The sequence below is a fragment of the Engraulis encrasicolus genome, chromosome 5, assembly GCF_034702125.1.
Source record: "Engraulis encrasicolus isolate BLACKSEA-1 chromosome 5, IST_EnEncr_1.0, whole genome shotgun sequence".
NCBI classification, from domain to species: Eukaryota; Metazoa; Chordata; class Actinopteri; order Clupeiformes; family Engraulidae; genus Engraulis; species Engraulis encrasicolus.
Window position 1 is genome coordinate 32,644,522 of NC_085861.1, and position 20,135 is coordinate 32,664,656.

At 43.6% G+C, this 20,135-nt stretch overlaps 1 protein-coding gene across 1 annotated transcript; it reads left to right on the plus strand.

The window, feature by feature from the left end:
* Positions 1-19: 19 nt before the first annotated feature.
* Positions 20-12,485, plus strand: prpf31 (PRP31 pre-mRNA processing factor 31 homolog (yeast)). The gene is made up of 14 exons (XM_063199141.1): positions 20-182; positions 699-914; positions 1,024-1,084; positions 1,182-1,265; positions 1,446-1,543; positions 1,831-1,937; positions 3,080-3,249; positions 3,577-3,734; positions 6,537-6,626; positions 7,248-7,375; positions 7,668-7,740; positions 8,595-8,723; positions 10,855-10,953; positions 11,808-12,485. Exons 2-14 carry the CDS (start codon positions 699-701, stop codon positions 11,925-11,927), a joined length of 1,533 nt encoding a protein of 510 aa, XP_063055211.1. The 5' UTR covers positions 20-182; the 3' UTR covers positions 11,928-12,485.
* The last annotated feature ends 7,650 nt before the right edge of the window (positions 12,486-20,135 follow it).

The window sequence follows — 20,135 nt, forward strand, 5'->3', positions numbered from 1 at the left end:
CATCATGCTCCTCTCCTAATACGTGTAAATACTGCGACTCGACGACGCATGAACGTTCTCAATTGTTAGCAAAACACTCCCGAAAGCTGAAGCAAAACATTTGTGTCTTCGTAACTGTTGCACCATACACATCTCGTTTGGAGCAGTTCTTGGGACTTAGTGGTTGAGGATAAGCCAGGAAGGTATGGTTTCGTAGTCATAAAGTCGTTTTCATTCATGTTTTTGAAGGAACTAAACCTCGCGGCTACCTCTAGTTAGCTGCGCATAGGCTACAACACACAGTTGCTGTACTGACAAGTGGACATTTGTCTTTCTCTAATGTATGTTGATGTTCTCGAAAAAAGATCCATAGACAAATCTATTGCATTGTATAGTATTCACGTGATATGTTAAGCAAAGATCTTTACACTACATCTGTGACTATATTTTCAACATGATCAGAATAACTGGACTTCTCGTTGAGCTTTTTGGTTCCTCCGAGCTTCAATCTCAGAGAAGTCCAACTAACCCTTTGGACTTCTTGACACAGTAATTGTTCGAGACAAAGTTCATACCAGGCTACTGCCACGGTAATTATGCACACGTGTTTGTAAATATCACATACACCGCAATATTATACTTCATGGTAACGTTAAGGGTTATGTGCCAGCACAAGATCCACAAACAGTGGCCTCAGGTCTCTTTCAACTTTCTCGCAGATGTCTCTGGCCGATGAGCTGCTTGCAGACTTGGAGGAGGCCGGGGATGAAGGAGAGGATGAACTGTACCCGGGAGAAGAAGAGGGGGGCAGTGATGGAGAGCTGGGCGAGAGGGAGGCAGCAGGGGGGCTTGAAGATATCCCCGAGGAGATGGAGTTGGATTACAGTGGAGCCGAAAGCGTAACTTCCATTGCAAAGTTGCGTCACAGTAAGCCGGTGAGTGTGTTTATATACTTCTACTTATCCGACAGAATAACAACTAATTAAATGCCAAAACATCTTTCGCATAATGAATACTAAGTGTATGACCCCTCAACCTCTCCAGTTTTCAGAGATCATGGAGAAAATAGCAGTATATGTTGGCAAACAGCGGAAAAATTCAGAAGGTGAGTCACTGTGAATGAACTATATCACAAATAAGAATCATGTGAATATATTTCCCTCACCTCATGATTCATCCTTCAATTCCTGTCCTCTTAACAGTATCAGGACCTGTTGAATCAGACCCAGAGTACAGGCTGATTGTAGCTGCCAACAATCTGACAGTGGAAATTGACAATGAACTGAGTGAGTATACGTAATAATATGTTTGTGGTGTAAAGGACAAAGACGAGAGTTTGGACTTGATGAAATGTGCACAGGTTAAAAGTCACAGAATTTGGGGAAGCATGCCGTTCATCATGTAATTTAAAGTATCATGGTGATGTGTCTGGTGTTGTTTGACGACCTCCTCTCTCCTTTACATAGATATCATTCATAAATTTGTGCGAGACAAGTATTCCAAAAGATTCCCTGAGCTTGAATCTCTGGTACCGAATTCCCTGGACTATATCAGGACTGTGAAGGTAAGACAGTGTTTCTAAAAAAATCACTTCACTCACCTTTAACTCCAGTGCATAGTTGGTGATCTGGTCATGTTAGATTCATTACACAAACGATGGCATTTGTGTTTGGAACACAGACGATGCCATCCATAGAGGATCACCTCCTTGGTGACCTGTCAAAACAAAGAACCACTGCATATGGCATTACATTACACTTGTTAGATACTTTTTATACAAAGGGACTTACAGCCATTGTGAGGTAAAATGATACGGATTGACATGACATTCATGCTGGCCTCTGTCCTCAGGAACTGGGCAACAGTCTGGAGAAGTGCAAGAACAACGAGACGCTGCAGCAGATCCTCACCAATGCCACCATCATGGTGGTCAGTGTCACGGCCTCCACCACCCAGGGGTTAGTGAGCGCAGCAGAGACCTTGGTCCCTTTCTTTCTCTAACCTCCTGTTGTCCTCTCCTTGTGTTTGTGGCCTTGTGCTTTGCTAACGCCCCGCCTCCGTGTAGAAAATCATAACGTTTCCCCGCTGTCAGCCTAGGTTCAACAACTTTTGAGGGACTTTTAGCCATTCAACATCCTGATGGCAAACTTGAAAATGAGCTTTGAATTGTGCTTTTGCAAGATATTGAATAAAACCGCTAATGTCAATGACCAATGGGCTCGTGGATCCTTGCGCCCTGCCTCAGGGTTATTATGTGACCTGTCATCCTGGTATACACGGTATATATCATGAAGAAATCTGTCGGCGGTGCAAGCAAGTACACAAAACGCACACAAGTCAGTGTTTTGGTTTGTGCTCTCGTGTGACAATTTATTTGATCTCTTCACAAACAAAGTACAGACTGAATTGATTCGCAGAAAAATTCTGATGGGCCTATACATTACATCTGATGCTTCGTACTGTTGCCACTAATTTCCACATGTGGTCGTGATTGCACGAGTGAAAACATTACAGCACAGAAAGAGATCTGGAGTGAGATATCTTTGTTGAGTATGAGCTTGTGAGATTAAAGGCCGAAAGGGTGAGGGTCACTCCAGATGAGCAAGACTTGGCCAGGGGTGTATTTCTCGAAACCATAGTTGTTAGCTACGTTAGCAAATGTTTGCGATGTAATTTCCCATTGACAACTACCCAAGTTGCTAACTAGCTAACAACTACGCTTTTGGGAAACGCACCCCTGGAGATGCAGAGGGGGAAACGTATATGTGTTTGTGCCACGCTTGTCTGCAGTCACGTGCGTGGGCCTTGATTGAGAAGCTAGTGAATGCCGACAGCACTCTTGACCTTTGACTGTGTGTGTGCATTATGAGTGATTGAATAGCAGCACATAGTACAATGCTATGGGTGTGTGTTTGCATGTGCATGTGTGTTGTCAGTGATTGAAGAGCACAGGGAAGGCCTGCTACGCTTTGATGGTGAGTGTGTGCATGTATGTGGCCCACTTTCTCTCCCAGTGCACCGCTAGCCGTGCTTGTATGTTTATTTATAAGCCTCTGAATCCCAGGCTGTAACTAACTGTCCCCCGCTCTCGTTCCCTTAGGACCATGCTGGGAGACGACGAGCTGCTCCGATTGGAGGAGGCCTGCGACATGGCCCTGGAGCTCAACCAATCCAAGCACAGGATCTACGAGTACGTGGAGTCCAGGATGTCGTTCATCGCCCCTAATCTCTCCATCATAGTGGGGGCGTCGACGGCGGCTAAAATTATGGGTGAGTCACGTGGCCGCTGTGGCCGCCTGGGGCGGCTAAACGGCAGATGCTGCACCGAGTGCGTTCGTCAAGGGAGGGGACTGGGAGCTTGCCACTTAACATGTTACTGAGTATTTTTAACACGCATATAGTTTCTGAAGTAACCCAAAAAAAGTCACTATTGTTTGTGTTCCTTTGTATCCACAAGCATGGTTCTGGCAGAATCATAATAAAATCTCCCTAATCGACTGGTTTCTTACTTTCTCTTCATCTCTTTCTGTCTCATTTTTTTCGACTCTTCTCTGTTCTCTCTGTTTCGTGTCCCCTCACTTCCTATTCCCTCCCCAGGTGTTGCAGGTGGTCTGACTAACCTGTCCAAGATGCCTGCGTGCAACCTGATGCTGTTGGGGGCCCAGAGGAGGACTCTGTCCGGCTTCAGCAGCACCTCCCTGCTGCCCCACACCGGGTACATCTACCACTGTGACGTGGTGCAGTCCCTCCCACCAGTGAGTGCCAGACATGTCACTTGGGGCCCAGAAACTCCCCGCCCCATTAATAAACTATGGGCACATGAAAGGTTCCTCTGTTTTCTACAATGTTAACTCATCTATGACTTTAATACCTCATTAAGCCTCATTATGCCTACGGTGACCCTTACATCAGACACCCCCTGACACTTCCAACATGTCATAAAGAACTCCTGATGATCATGAATAATTTGTTGTATAAACCCCCCTGGCATGAATACAATGTCATTTTCAATCGCCACTGCCTTTTATGAGAATACTGATCTATTCATCAATCTTTACAGTACTCCTGAATTAGCAATTTGTGTAGACCCTGAGGGTAACTGTCAGGGTTCCCACACGTCCTGGAAAACCTGGAAATGTAGAGATGTGTTTTCAAGTCCTTGAAAGTCCTGGAAATTCACCAAATATCCTGGAAAAAAAATATTTGTCCTGGATTTTTTTCCCTTCAACTTTTTCCCGATTTTGTTTGTGGTATAATTATTACTCTTCTCCGAGTCTAGACATGACGATTCAATTTATATCCACCTATTGAATGCATTATTGTCCACACACACACACACACACAGTTTGGTCAGGTTGCCATCTTTGATTGCACTTATACACATTCATATTCTTTGACTCAGTGTTGCCAAAAGTTGCTAGAAGTCGCTAGTTGGCTTGCTGAAAAGTCGCTAGCTGATATCATGGCGTTATATATCTCTCGAAAACCTGCTTACGATCATAATAGGCCTACAAATAGGCAGTGCTAGCACTTCCTTACAAAAAAATTGTACTGCTATCTTTTTTGGAGAGCAGAGCTTTCAGTCTCGCTAGCCACTTTGAAACCTACCGTAGTTTGATCTTTGGTGTGACAAATCACAGTAGTCGCATCACATAGTTGCATGTTTGTATGCAAGAATATTCCAGGGAAAAAGAAACTGGCAACAAAACTGGCTTGCAGAAAGACAGAAACCACTGCCCACAATGGTTGGTGAGCAAAAAAGTCAAAGTCAAGTCTTGTGGAGAATGCATTTAAATCCAAGTACACTAATTTTTGCGATAAGAGAGAGACTATTAAGGTATTAATTTCTGAGATAATGTGACATTAATGTGAGTTTACATTGCACTTTCATTTAATTCCGAATAAACGTTTTGTGGATCACAAAGCATTTCAATTGAACAGAGGCTGCACGTGCTGGGCTTGCGAAATTTGACATAGGGGTGTGGTCGCCAAGCTCCAGCAGATTCCTACTAGCGGGACAGCTGGTGATCTTCAACCGCAACCCAGGTCAAAGAACATAGAATGGATAAGAACGCTTATTCGCAGGAAATTGCATTGGCCACGGTGTAGTACCGGGCGTAGCCCGGGGACACCATGCGCAGTGGATGCAAGGCCATGATCGATAAAAATTGTGACACTGGAAACTCCGCAATTTGAATTGCATTGTGGGTGCGAGGAGCTGCTGCTAGTTCCGGCTCGGTCAAAATAGGATGTCCTGTCGTCAATGTTCAGTTTGTGGTTAAATTACAGCTGTCATTCAGCCTTAATTACAGCTGATACAAATTCACTATGTCCTATGACCTGTTCCACACTCCAGCCCTGGCGGTAGTGGCTTTGCATTTTACCTTGCCGCCAGTACTAAGCAAATAATGTACATTGGATAAGAAGTATCACTTAATAGTAACTGCATTGGGTTAGGTGTAGTCCGAGGACATTGCTTAAAGACACTGTGCTCATGGTCAGTGGGTGCAACGCCATAATGGATAAAATCTGAACTCTGTAACTTCGCAAAATTGGTCAAGAGAGGAGATCCAGTTGTCAGTGTTTAATGTAATCCCTCCTATCACTAGTCTCCTTAGTACTAACTGCAGAAGAAGAAAGTGACTCCCCTTGCGGCCATGCCATACTATGCTCTTATGACGTCTTTGGACGTACCCTCTTCCCTAACACACTGTACTCATTCATTACTGTACAACTCATTTCAACCTTAAAGTCACATTGTCTCTAAAATGCATTGTGTGTCGTTGTGTATGTCCAAATTGTGGGTCCGACGGATTAAATATCCGTCCTGAATTATCCAAAAATAGTCCTGGAAATGTCCTGGAAATATCCTGGAAAATGATTTTTGAAAAAGAGTGGGAACCCTGAACTGTCTCTGGATTAGGGGTGTAAATCACAGCCCCATGACGATTCGGTCTCGATATCTCAAAGCAGGGATTAGGTTATTTTTATATACTTAAGAATTCCCCACGATACCATACAGGTTTTTTTCAATTACTTTTCCTCCTTTATTATGTTATGGAGCTAGGGCATTGGGCAGGAGCCAGCGATTCGATTATTTTCGATACTTCGATACTAGTTGTTTATTTCCAGAATTCATGTTACCCATTCACTAATGTTACCTTTTTCATGAAGACCACCACCATCAAATTTTAGGTATTCATTATGACTTGGAAAATTGCACTTTTCATACATGAAAAAAGATCATCTTCATGGTCCGCCATTTTGAATTTCCAGAAATAGACATTTATAGCTGCAAAAATGACTGTACTTTGACCATAATAGTAAATATTAGTTTATTACTTTGTAAATATTCATGAAAACATTATATTTGGCAATATGCAGCACAATTTCAATGAGCAGCATAGTTGCAGTACCTACTCTGGCCACATCCTACACACAGTGCACCTTTTAAGAATGCCCCACGATACGATTCAATTAAATCGCCAGCCATTGGATCGATGCATCGATACATTTCGATTATTATTTACACCCCTACTCTGGATCTGTGTTTCCAGGACCTCAGGAGGAAGGCAGCTCGCCTGGTGTCGGCCAAGTGCACCCTCGCCGCCCGCGTGGACAGCTTCCATGAGAGTGCAGTTGGGAAGGTGAGGATGTGGGATCATATGTGTGGGGAAAAACTAGTCAAGTGTACTTAATTGACAGAAATCTATGTGACAAGGTTAGCACAGAAGTTTGAAATTGCATTTGACCACTCTCCAATGTGCAGTTTTTAACAAATCGTGTAAATAAGACATTGACAATTACACGGACACGCACACACAATGTGCTTTAAAACTAACATACTGATACATCAATTTACATTCTTTCCCTGACACATTCTCTCACAACATACACAGTATGCAGCAAGAAGACTTAACATACTGATAGACAATAAATACACACACACACACACACACACAGCAGCAGAGAGTACAACCAAAGAGTAAAATGCAAGAGGCATGGTGAATGAAATGTTCATGGAATGTCCTTCAGTGTCTCTGAATTGTTCATGTGGTTTTCCTCAGTGTGTTGAGTCTGATGGCTTAGGATGTGTGAGTAAGTCTTCCAGATCATGCCTGAGGGCTGCTGTGGTATTAATGGAATAGATGAAGAATTGATATGATGCCACACCAGTGTTTCTGTTTCCGCTGAGCCAGTAGCCCTAATGGAGCATGCACTGCTAATCCTTCATCATTCGGTGTGTTTTTTTTTGCGTGTTTCTCCAGGTTGGCTATGACCTGAAGGAGGAGATTGAGAGGAAGTTTGATAAATGGCAGGAGCCTCCTCCAGTCAAAACGGTGAAGCCACTCCCTGCACCGCTGGACGGACAGAGGAAGAAGAGAGGAGGGAGGAGGTAAAGCACTCGTCACACTGACCTCTGGCCGTCTTCCCTTCTCGCCCTTTGTAGAATACGTGCATTTCAGTGTGCATGTGATTTTTTTTATTTTATTATTATTATTATTTTTCATTGATCTGGATTTTTGATTTTCATTGTCTAGCCTGAAATGCATGTGTGAAACCACTGTTGCTATAAAGCACAATGTGTTCTGTGTGTTAATCTGCTTATTTGGCCTTTGCCAATCACAGCCCTCTGTATTGATATATTTTGAATAATCATGATGTGCAATCTTTGTGTCACCCCACAGGTATCGTAAGATGAAGGAGCGTTTGGGCTTGACCGAGATCAGAAAGAACGCCAACAGAATGACGTTTGGCGAGGTGCGTGTTTGCATATCTTGTACTGTGGGGCAGCTGTTGCAAGCTCTGGGCATACAAACATGATTATCACCCAGTGAGCAGACGGAATGTCTTCTGATTGGCTGAGCAGGTGTCCTTTATTCCCCGGTAGCAGGACACCTATGATGTCGTGCGGGCGTCCAAGTTGCTTCTTTTCTAACTTTCTGGCGAAGTGCCGTTACTAGTTCTATCGCATCTGGTTGTCTAGTCAAGACCGCGTCGTTAGTTCTATCGCATCTGGTTGTCTAGTCAAGACCCCGTTACTAATTCTATCGCATCTGGTTGTCAAGTCAAAAACCCAGTCGTCAATTCTATCGCATTTGGTTGTCAAGTCACCCCAACATTCTGCGCGCTCCGATAGAGGCGCGTCTCACTAGATTAGGAAGTGGTGCCCATAGCAACGTACCAAGCGCAGTGGTGAATCTACTTATTATTATAATAAATTAATACTTAAATGCTGGTAACCGGGTGATAAGCGGAATAGCGGCCTTCAAAGTGAGACTTGGCGAAGCGAACAGCCCTTCGGCTGCGCCGTCGGGCTGTTTAGAACGCTCCGCCTCGTCCATTATTTTCCTTGATATCGGGACACCTCGTCGGCCGCTATTCCATACATAAACATATACCTTCCTATTTGCTATCTGCATCGATGTTGCACAACTGTTTGAAATAATGCATATTGATGAAGGTGACCATGACTGTGTGCAAATGTGGTTTTGATACATTGTGTATGTGTGCAACAGCGGATACCTGTGTTTGTGTGTGTTCATGCACACTTCTGCTGCTAACTGACTGCTGACTGCTTTGTGTGTGTGTGTGTGTGTGTGTGTGTTGTTCAGATTGAGGACGATGCGTACCAGGAGGATCTGGGCTTTAGTCTGGGTCAGCTGGGCAAGTCTGGCAGCGGCAGGGTGAGGGCAGCACAGGTCAACGACGCCACCAAGGCCAGGATCTCCAAATCCCTACAGGTAAGCCAACAACAGCCCAACAACGCACACACACACACACACACACACACACACACACACACACACACACACACACACACACACACACACACACACACACCATGCCTTCTGAGAATCAATCTAATGCACACTCTCTCAGATCTAGTGAGGAGAGCTTGCGTAGGTCTGGCGAGAGTCAGCCTATCTGTTGGCAAGTGTCCATCTACTAGCGATGCAAATTATCGATTAATTCATTAATCATTAGTTGATAGCCTTATCAATCGACTTACGATTAATTGATAAGCAGCGTTTTCCCCCCGAAATCTCAATGTTTATCGAAAAAAAACCTACTAAATCCCAAAAAAATTAAAAATTGAGATGAAATACCACATTTAAATTAATTCTATTTCAATTCTTTAATCCAAAGGTGTTTTAAATCTTCCCACTATTCACACTCCTCTTCACATACACTCTTCACATGCCCATTTCACCTGGGTCTCTTGTAGGTTGAATTGTCGATTAATTGCGATTAATGTTTTTTTAATCGATTAATGCATTGATCGATTAAAGTCGATTAATCGATTAATCGTTTGCATCCTTACCATCTACTTCTCTGCCAAGGACATAACATGAGAATCATCAGAAGAATCCTGTCCTACACAAGCAAAGTGCAGTAACTACAGCAACATTGAAACTGAGAAAAAGGCCTTCAAAGACGTGGTGTAGTAAGGTTGGATATTGTAGTTACTGTTAAGTTGGAATCGTTATATTCCTTAAACAGGACACATTTGGACCTTAAAGGGACAGTTTGGTGAATTTCAACATGCAGTTGTATTGCTCACGCTACCCTTGACTTGTCAGTACCTGGTGATGCCACATTTTTCGGCTCAGCCCTTTCCGAGATATGAGCAATTCTAATGGGGGCAGCGTTTGTTTACATTTTTAAAAAATGAAACATAGGCCAACTCCAAATATTTTCCCAAAAGGTACTGCTGTTTGCTAATTGTCTGCTGATGTTTTATAACCTTTTGGATGTTTTTGGGAATAAATAAAAATGTTTTTTTGAAATGTAAACAAAGAGCTGCCCCCATTACAATGACCAGGATCTCGGAAACGGCTGAAGAAGAAGAAGAAAAAATCTCAGGCACTGACAAGTCCAGGGTAGTGTGAGCATTACAACTGCATGTTGAAATTGACCAAACTGTCCCTTTAAGGCTCTCGGCATGCTTGCTGTAGGATACACGTAAGCGTGCACAATTCGTTCATGAACGCATGCATATTTAATGTCTCGCTGGGGGCGATCCTAAGAAAGACTGCACAGTTCCACGCGTGTGCTTCTGAGGAAAACGACAATGGCAGTAACTTTTCTCATTGAGTTTGTCCGAAATTACAAACATTTGCGATCATATCTTATTGCACTTTGAAAAAGGAGCATGCAAATATAGGAGCAGTAGCAGTATTGTTTCCTTGCCCAGGGACTCTTTTTTTTTTGCCGTCTGTGTTCCCAATTTCCGCATGGCAATGCTGCGCGCTCTCTGCCCCTTGGATGACACCGCCAGTATTTTGCGTCTTGGTCTACTGCTTTTAAAGCAAGCATGTGCAGTCGGTTGCTCGCGGTGACGCGCGTTTTACAGCTTGCAGCAAGCGTACCGCGGGCTTAAGGCTTTGTCACAAGATAAAGGTGGTGTATTGAAGACCATTTCCAGTCTAAACTCAATTTTGACAAAATGTAGTTACTGCACTTTGCCTTTATAGGACAGTATCAATGTGTTGAAAGTCTCACATGGGAAAGATGTACAGTATATGCCACATACACACAGACAGACTCGTCACATCTTTTTGTCTCCCCCTTACACATTCACTAGAGGGGAGCATGGATCTTTTTTTCTGTGCTCTTCCTCTCGTTCACAGTGTACACTTGCCCTTGGAGGACTGATCTGTTCTCTGTGCCTTAAAACTCTCTTGTGTGTGTGTTTAATTGCCATACTTATCGTGTGTGTGTGTGTGTGTGTGTGTGTGTGTGTGTGTGTGTGTGTGTGTGTGTGTGTGTGTGTGTGTGTGTGTGTGTGTGTGTGTGTGTGTGTGTGTGTGTGTGTGTGTGTGTGTGTGTGTGTGTGTGTGTGTGTGTGTGTGTGTGTGTGTGTCTCTACAGAGAACCCTTCAGAAGCAGAGCATGGTTTACGGAGGCAAGTCAACAGTCCGGGACCGCTCCTCAGGAACCAGCTCCAGTGTGGCTTTTACGCCCTTACAGGTACGGATAAAACACACGCGCGCGCACACACACACACACACACACACACACACACACCGCTCCTCTGGAGCAAGCTCCAGTGTGGCCTTCACGTCATTACAGGTACGGATAAAACACACGCACAAACACACACACACACACACAAACACACACACNCACACACACAGACAGACACCCCGCTCCTCAGGAACCAGCTCCAGTGTGGCTTTTACGCCCTTACAGGTACGGATAAAACACACGCGCGCGCACACACACACACACACACACACACACACACCGCTCCTCTGGAGCAAGCTCCAGTGTGGCCTTCACGTCATTACAGGTATGGACAACACGCGTATGCACGCGCACACACAGACACACACATACATGCACATAAACAGACCTTGCATGGCTAAATGCTGCGATGTCCCCAATGGTTTTTGTGAAGTCACAAACAACCTCTCCCTGACCCAGGAGGCTCCTGATTACACAGATGCCTCATTAGCCTCACTGTTTGCTCGGGCTCCTTAGGAAACCGCGTGCGTGCGTGCGTGCGCGCGCGCGCGTGCGTGAGGGAAAAGGCCACTGGTAACTGATATGGGTCAACTGGCTTGTGGATTGCCTTTCCTATTCAGTCTCTTGATGGACGTCTCCTAACTTGCTGTCTTTGTCCTTTCCTATCTCTCTCTCTCTCTCTCTCTCTCTCTCTCTCTCTCTCTCTCTCCGTCCTTTCGTTTGTTTTTTTATTCTCTACTCCCTCTCATTGTATTTCTCTCTGCACATAATAATTCCTCTCTCTCTCTCTCTCTCTCTCTCTCTCTCTCTCTCTCTCTCTCTCTCTCTCTCTCTCTCTCTCTCTCTCTCTCTCTCAGGGTTTGGAGATTGTGAACCCTCAGGCTGCAGAGAAGAAGGTGGCCGAGGCCAACCAGAAGTATTTCTCCAACATGGCCGAGTTTCTCAAAGTCAAGAAGGAAGGGGAAGGCAAGATGTGAGAGAGGGATGTACAGTCCTGTTGTATTCTTTACACATACATGAGTATACCCTTACACACAACAGTGACTCCAAACCAGGGTGTCAGGTGGAAATATTAGTATTAGGCTTCATCTGATGGGTGGTGCTGAGAATGCTTTGACCTGGATGATCTTAAAGGTTTTACTTGTTCCATGGAATTCTCACATTGGTTCATGGAAGTTAATTCTCCATTAGATTCATGTATTCATTGCATCCCTCCCAGTAAACTGGTCACCTGAGTGACCTAGCCTAAGCTCAAATAGTCCACGTTTTTTGACCCTCTGGTGCAGCTGTTGCCTTGAGATGTTTGTAAGGAAGACGGGACATATGAACAAACAAAAGAGGGAGAAAGCTATTTTTGCTGTTGTTTTTTCTTTTACTTTTAATTTAAATAAGTCCCAATGCCGGCAAAGCTTTTCTTCTGCCTTGTCAAATCACATTTGGTGATCACTATTGGATTTTGTTTTTATTATTTCTTGTATTTTTGTAATGTAGATACTACATGTACCTTGCATTTTAATAAAATCTGCCAACTGTGATGGTCATTCAGGTTTGTGTGTTCCATACCACTTCTATCACAGCGGTGAAGTCATAGCTGATACACATGTGAAGAACTACTCTCCTATCTTTATTTCTTCATACTGACTAGTTTGATGTGCACTCTCAGGAACACATGAGCATTATATTGTGCATGCATGTGAAAGGGAAATGCTTGTCACCAGAACTATGGGCTGCCTTCTTTTGAACAGTGAGAAGTACGCTGTGCCTATCCTAATTGTGCCTCATTTTCATATTTAATGTACACATTTCTCCATGTAAGAGAGGGCAAAATAAGTAGATGATAAACTGCTTTAGGCGAGTGACTGGTGAACCTGTCTTGAGAAGAACTGGTATTTGTGAAGACTTATTCCATTACACACTCAAGGGCACTGAGGGAGCCTGACCGTTACAAGACCCATACCAGTGAGTGAACTGAAATAGTGCCCCGTCTTGGAGTTGCTCAAGCTTGATCTGCTTGAAGAATTTGCCGTGCAAGGCTGATTTCTTGGATGGTTAATAATAGCTGTGTTGACCTTTTCAGTTGTCAGCATATCTTTTCATTGACTTCAGGACATGTGGATTACATTTTTTTTTCTTTTGAAATTTGCATTCAAACCCAGTTTGTGTGTGAATAGGCAAAAGATCCATATACCGGTAACGGGTGTGTGTGTGTGTGTGTGTGTGTGGGTGGCAGACAGGTGTAGTGTGAGTATACCTTTTCCACATATTTTTAAAATAAACGGTCGGCTCAAATGTATTTCTTGGGGGTGGCTCTACTTCAGAGTTGACTCATGGGCTTGCCACCAAGGTCTTTCTGCCACGTCTTAACCCCTGCTGCGTTGGCCAGAAACCCTTGCATCATACTGTTCCCCATCCTCTGAATCTCAAGCACATCCAAGATGAGAAAGCGTATGCTCCGGTTCCGGTTCCAGATCCGGCAGGATAATAGGGTTTTTCACAGGATTCGGTTCCTGCAAAAGCCTGGGCATGGCCGGTTCCAATCAATTTGGTGCCCTAGGCAAGCACCCTCTTTCTTTTTTTGTGCATTTAAAAATTGCCATCTGTAAACATAACATCGCACGTCTAATCGAACACAGCAGATCAGGAACCCATGAATGAATAATTCTTGTCAATGTAACGTTTAAGGCTGTTGTTTTGCTTGACATTCTAATTATGTGTGCTGTGACGTTTGGGCTTCTCTGATGCCCCCAATGCATTTGGCACCCTAGGCGACCGCCTTGTCTGCCGATGCCTAACGCAGGCCCTGGGCTTGTGTAACATCTAGGCAATGTCCTCCAGATTCCACTAGCTGCCTAAACTGGTTTAATCACTCTTTTCCAGATGTGGGTTTGTGTTTTGAATGGGGTGCTCTTGTTGAGCATGCACGAACAGCTAGACTTCTATATGAACCTGAGGAGCCCTAGCTCTGTCATTTTGTGAAGTATTCACGAAAAAAATAACTTTAATTTTCGTGGTGCATTCACGTTATTGCCCGTTTTTCGTGGTTGGGCAACGAAACGCTGCCTATTCATTTGAATTGCCCGACTGCTGCCTAGCGACTCGTGGTCGGTATTTTCAGCTCATGTTGTTGCTATGGTTATCCAAGCGTCTGCAGGGGCGGGGAGGGGGTGCTGACAGAACACTGTTGATACACTCGGGACTCACTAATTCAACGCCCTTTCGGTACTTATGCCTTATGTCATACGACCCTAAACCTAAACCTAACCCTAACCCTAAATTTCGTGTTTGAAATGTTTGATTACTATGTGACGGTACCGAAAGGGCGTCGAACTAGTGGGTCGCTAGAAAGCAGTCGGGCAATTCAAATGAATAGGCAGCGTTTCGTTGCCCAACCACGAAAAACGGGCAATACGTGATGCGTGAATGCACCACGAAAATTAAAGTTATTTTTTTCGTGAATACTTCATGAAATGACAGAGATACGGTTGACCTGAGACCTATGTGGATTGGAATAAGACTAGATTAGATTACATTAGATAAAACTTATTGTTTGTTACACATGAAACAGAAAATTGTCTTTGGTCTGGCTTCAGTGATTCTCACAGACATTAGACAAGACTTGACAAAACAGGACAAAGACAAGACAATAGATGCATGCTGAGACTGGACAGCTCATCTCTTGTTCAGTATGGCCACAGCTGAGGGGATAAAGGATTTCTTGGATCTGTTCTTGTGCGCCAGAGGAACACTGAGCCGTCAACCCGATGGCAGCAGTTGGAAGGAGTGATGGAGGGGGTGAGAGAGTCCTCTATGATCTGGTCAGCTTTCCTGATCACTGCACTACTGTACAACTCAGATAGGGAGGGTTGAGGTGAGCCAGTAGTTTTGATTGCCTGGTTCACTATGCGTGACAGTTTTTTTTTTGTCTAACACCAATGAAATTGTGCCAGGAGGATATGTTGAAGGTGAGGACTGATTCTATGAGGGAACGGTGTACTAGAATCATAATGTCTTTGCTTACTTGAAATGTCCCGAGTTTCCTGAGTAGGTGAAGGCGTTGCTGTGCTTTTTAAAATATTGAGTCTCCCTGTCTGTCTCTGTCTGTCTCTGTGTGTGTGTGTGTGTGTGTGTGTGTGTGTGTGTGTGTGTGTGTGTGTGCGTGTGTGTGTGTGTCCATGTTGAAGTTGATCTATAAAACCCATGCTTACTGATATTATAATGCTGTGTTGATGTTCATGTACTTACAGCATGATGATTGGCCTGCCCTGCACCCCTGACTTTTGCTGTCCATCTGAGTCCCATACTATGTGAGGCGTGTGTAAATGTCCAGGAGGAAACAATAATCCAACTGTACTCTTCAGTGTCCTGCTGCTAAATGAGTGTCCGTATACTCAGGTGAGGTTTTAGAACCATCTCCAAGGACACATCATAATGACATCACAGACAAGTGACCCTATTGGAATAGAGTGTCAGACTAACATGTATCTGTTCAAGAGACTATCATCCTATGATCTGGTTTGAATCCTTTGCTGAGCTTATAACAGGGGTTCCCAAACTTTACCATGACGAGGCCCCCCATATACCGATAGATTCCAGCCAAGGCCCCCCTGACATGGGCCGTCCCAGATTATTTTTTTCTGTGCACTCTTTCAAAACCACACTCTCGGTCTGTGTGTCAGTGCCCCATTAGGATATATAAAATACCGAATTCAGAGATGAAAAATATTATTATAATGCAGATCTCTACTAATGGGAATAATGATTTTGGTGTACATTAATAAATTATTATTATTATTTGCTATACTTCCAACCTGCCGCAGCCCCCCTAGCACCCCTCCGTGCCTCCCCCAGGGATCCCCGGCCCCCACTTTGAAAACCACTGGCTTATACCACTTGTAGGGTAGTATAAAGTTATTGGAGCTCTGGAACATTGTCTCTCCCTGTCTGTCTGGCTCCCTCTCCCTCTCCCTCTGTGTGTGTGTGTGTGTGTGTGTGTGTGTGTCTTCATGTTGAAGTTGAGCTATAAAACCCATGCTTACTGATGTAATAATACTGTGTTGATGTTCATGTACTTACGGCATGATGATTGGCCTGCACCCCTGACTTTTGTTGTCCATCTCAGTCCCATACTATGTGAGGCGTGTGTAAATGTCCAGGAGGAAACAATAATCCAACTGTACTCTTCAGTGTCCTGCTGCTAAACGAGTGTCTGTATACTCAGGTGAGGTTTTAGAATCATCTCCAAGGACATATCATAATGACATCACAGACAAGTGACCCTATTGCAGGGGTGTCAAACATACGGCCCGCTGGCCGCATCCGGCCCGCCAGAGGGTTCCATCCGACCCGGATGTAAAAAAAAAACCCAAAAAGGTTTTTTTTTTACTTTTTTTTTTCAATGAAATAACCGAAATGCGCAATTACGCCCCTCGGGGCAAAATCGAGACCTGCATGACATTAAAGGATTTATCCGGAGTTGGAACAAATTTGCCTGTTTTTTGCATGTTTGGGATGAAATACAGTCACTCTAGAGCAAAATCAAGGCAAAAGGATGCGTTTTGAGAAAGTTTGATAATATCACGTTAGCCTCGTTAGCCATATCAGTTATGCAATATGAAAGATGCGGGCATCGTTTTTCGGCGGTTACACACATTTCAAAAACACAACATTTTAAAGTCTTGCACAGCTCAAAACAACGTCACACTTACCTCGTAATATGTTGAGGGTATCCACACATAAACCGAAGTGTCCAAAGTCCTTCATGTATTCTTGAAAGGTCTGCAGAATGTGTTTTGTGAAGCTACTACCTTGAGAATATCTAAATTACGGACAAGACAACTATTTGACACTAAAGCCCACCAAGTAGATTGCCGAGTGCGTCGCACCATCAGCTATGATTATTTCCATAGCGAGTAACCACAGCTGATGGTGCGACGCACTCGGCAATCTACTTGGTGGGCTTTAGTGTCAAATAGTTGTCTTGACCGTAATTTAGATATTCTCAAGGTAGTAGCTTCACAAAACACATTCTGCAGACCTTTCAAGAATACATGAAGGACTTTGGACACTTCGGTTTATGTGTGGATACCCTCAACATATTACGAGGTAAGTGTGACGTTGTTTTGAGCTGTGCAAGACTTTAAAATGTTGTGTTTTTGAAATGTGTGTAACCGCCGAAAAACGATGCCCGCATCTTTCATATTGCATAGCTGATATGGCTAACGAGGCTAACGTGATATTATCAAACTTTCTCAAAACGCATCCTTTTGCCTTGATTTTGCTCTAGAGTGACTGTATTTCATCCCAAACATGCAAAAAACAGGCAAATTTGTTCCAACTCCGGATAAATCCTTTAACCCAATGGTCCCTCTGTTACACTGTATATATGTAGTAAAGTGCACATCACACTTCTATTATAAATAGTGAATTTGTACTGTAACAGACATTTGATAAAGCTCATATATTATAGACCTCATATATAGAGATAAAATGTTAATACTTCTTATTCGTATTGGATTGGTATAGGTTGTAATTAAATAATAAATATAATTGGATTTGTATTGGTTCCTATTAAGCTCAAACTGGAAACGGGATGTTAGAATGCGTGAAAATGCAGGAAATTACATATAAGAAATACAAAATGTTCTGGGGGAAAACCCCCAGACCCCCTGCCAAAATGAACTGTCCCATATTTAATTAATTGACGGTTGGCAATGAATGAATGAAGTCAAGGAAATTTTGCATAGGATTATCAGTATTGCATTGCTTTCTACATATTCAACACACTTAAAACGTGATAGTACTGAACACTAATCCTCTGCTTTACGTTTTTTGTTTTGTTTTTTTTTGCGATGATGTTACTAATGCGGCCCGCTTGAGGTCCACATGGGTTGTATGCGGCCCCCGGACCAAAATGAGTTTGACACCCCTGCCCTATTGGAATAGAGTGGCAGACTATAATGTGTCTGTTCAAGAGACTATCTTATCGAATGTGGTTTGAATACTTTGCTGAGCCTATACCACTTGTAGAGTAGTATAAAGTTGTAGGAACTCAGAAACAATGTCTCGCCCAGTCTGTCTGTCTCCCTCCCCCCTTTATCTGTGTGTGTGTGTGTCCGTGTTGAAGTTGAGCTATAAAACCCATGCTTACTGATACAAAACTGTGTTGATGTTCATGTACTTACAGCATGATGATTGGCCTGCACCCCTGACTTTTGTTGTCCATCTGAGTCCCACACTATGTGAGGTGTGTGTAAATGTCCAGGAGGAAACAATAATCCAACGGTACTCTTCAGTGTCCTGCTGCTAAATGAGTGTCTGTATACTCAGATGAGGTTTTAGAACCATCTCCAAGGACACATCATTATGACATCACAGACAAGTGACCCTATTGGAATAGAGTGGCAGACATCACAGACGAGTGACCCTATTGGAATAGAGTGCAGATATCACGGACAAGTGACCCTATTGGAATAGAGTGGCAGACTAACATGTATCTGTTCCAGAGACTATAATCCTTAGGTGAATCTGGTTTGAATCCTTTGCTGATCTTATACCACTTGTAGGGTAGTAAAAAGTTACAAGAGATCTGGAACATTATCTCTCCCTGTCTGTCCGTCTGTCTGTCTCCCTCTCCCTCTGTGTGTGTGTGTGTGTGTGCGTGTGCGTGTCTGTGTCTTCATGTTGAAGTTGAGTTGTGAATCCCATGCTTACTGATATAATGCTGTGTTGATGTTCATGTACTTACAGCATGATGATTGGCTTGCACCCCTGGCTGTCCACCTGAGTCCCACATTATGTGAGGCGTGTGTAAATGTCCAGGAAGAAACATTAATCCAACTTTACTCTTCAGTGTCCTGCTGCTAAATGAGTGTCTGTATACTCAGGTGAGGTTTTAGAACCATCTCCAAGGACACATTATAAAGTCATAAAGTGACCCTATGGGAATAGAGTGGCAGACTAACATCTATCTGTTCAAGATAATCTCATCCTAAGGTGAATCTGGTTTGAATCCATTGCTGAGCTTATACCACTTGTAGGGTAGTATAAAGTTGTAGGAGCTCTGGAACTTGTCTTTCCCTGTCTGTCTGTCTCCCCCTCTGTGTGTGTGTGTGTGTGTGTGTGTGTGTGTGTGTGTGTGTGTGTGTGTGTGTGTGTGTGTGTGTGTGTGTGTGTGTGTGTGTTCATGTTGAAGTTGAGCTATAAAACCCATGCTTACTGATATAATGCTGTGTTGATGTTCATGTACTCACAGCATGATTGGCCTGCACTCCTGACTTTTGCTGTCCATCTGAGTCCCATACTATGTGAGGCGTGTGTAAATGTCCAGGAGGAAACAATAGTCCAACTGTACTCTTCAGTGTCCTGCTGCTAAATGAGTGTCTGTATATTCAGGTGAGGTTTTAGAACCATCTCCAACGACACATCATGATGACATCACAGACAAGTGACCCTATTGGAATAGAGTGGCAGACATCACAGACAAGTGACCCTATTGGAATAGAGTGCAGACATCACGGACAAGTGACCCTATTGGAATAGAGTGGCAGCCTAACATGTATCTGTTCAAGAGACTATCATTCTAAGATGAATCTGGTTTGAATCATTTGCTGAGCTTATACCACTTGTAGGGTAGTATAAAGTTATAGGAGCTCTGAAACATTGTCTCTCCCTGTCTGTCTGTCTCCCCCGGTGTCTCTGTGTGTGTGTGTCTTCATGTTGAAGTTGAGCTATAAAACCTATGCTTACTGATGTAATAATACTGTGTTGGTGTTCATGTACTTACAGCATGATGATTGGCCTGCACCCCTGACTTTTGTTGTCCATCTCAGTACCATACTATGTGAGGCATGTGTAAATGTCCAGGAGGAAACAATAATCCAACTGTACTCCTCAGTGTCCTGCTGCCAAATGAGTGTCTGTATACTCAGGTGAGGTTTTAGAACCATCTCCAAGGACACATCATAGTGACATCACAGACAAGTGACCCTATTGGAATAGAGTGGCAGACATCACAGACAAGTGACCCTATTGGAATAGAGTGGCAGGCTAACATGTATCTGTTCAAGAGACTATCATCCTTAGGTGAATCTGGTTTTAATCCTTTGCTGAGCTTATACCACTTGTGTGTATAAGCATGTGTAACAGACGCCAACTCGCATAGTGTGGCATGGCATGTTAGTAAACCT

Excerpts from the sequence above, each read along its gene's own strand:
- prpf31 (XM_063199141.1), top strand. The coding sequence starts at position 699 with ATGTCTCTGGCCGATGAGCTGCTTGCAGACTTGGAGGAGGCCGGGGAT. Across the intron at positions 3,250-3,576 it reads GACGGCGGCTAAAATTATGG|GTGTTGCAGGTGGTCTGACT; the intron begins GTGAGTCACGTG and ends TTCCCTCCCCAG. Across the intron at positions 3,735-6,536 it reads TGGTGCAGTCCCTCCCACCA|GACCTCAGGAGGAAGGCAGC; the intron begins GTGAGTGCCAGA and ends CTGTGTTTCCAG.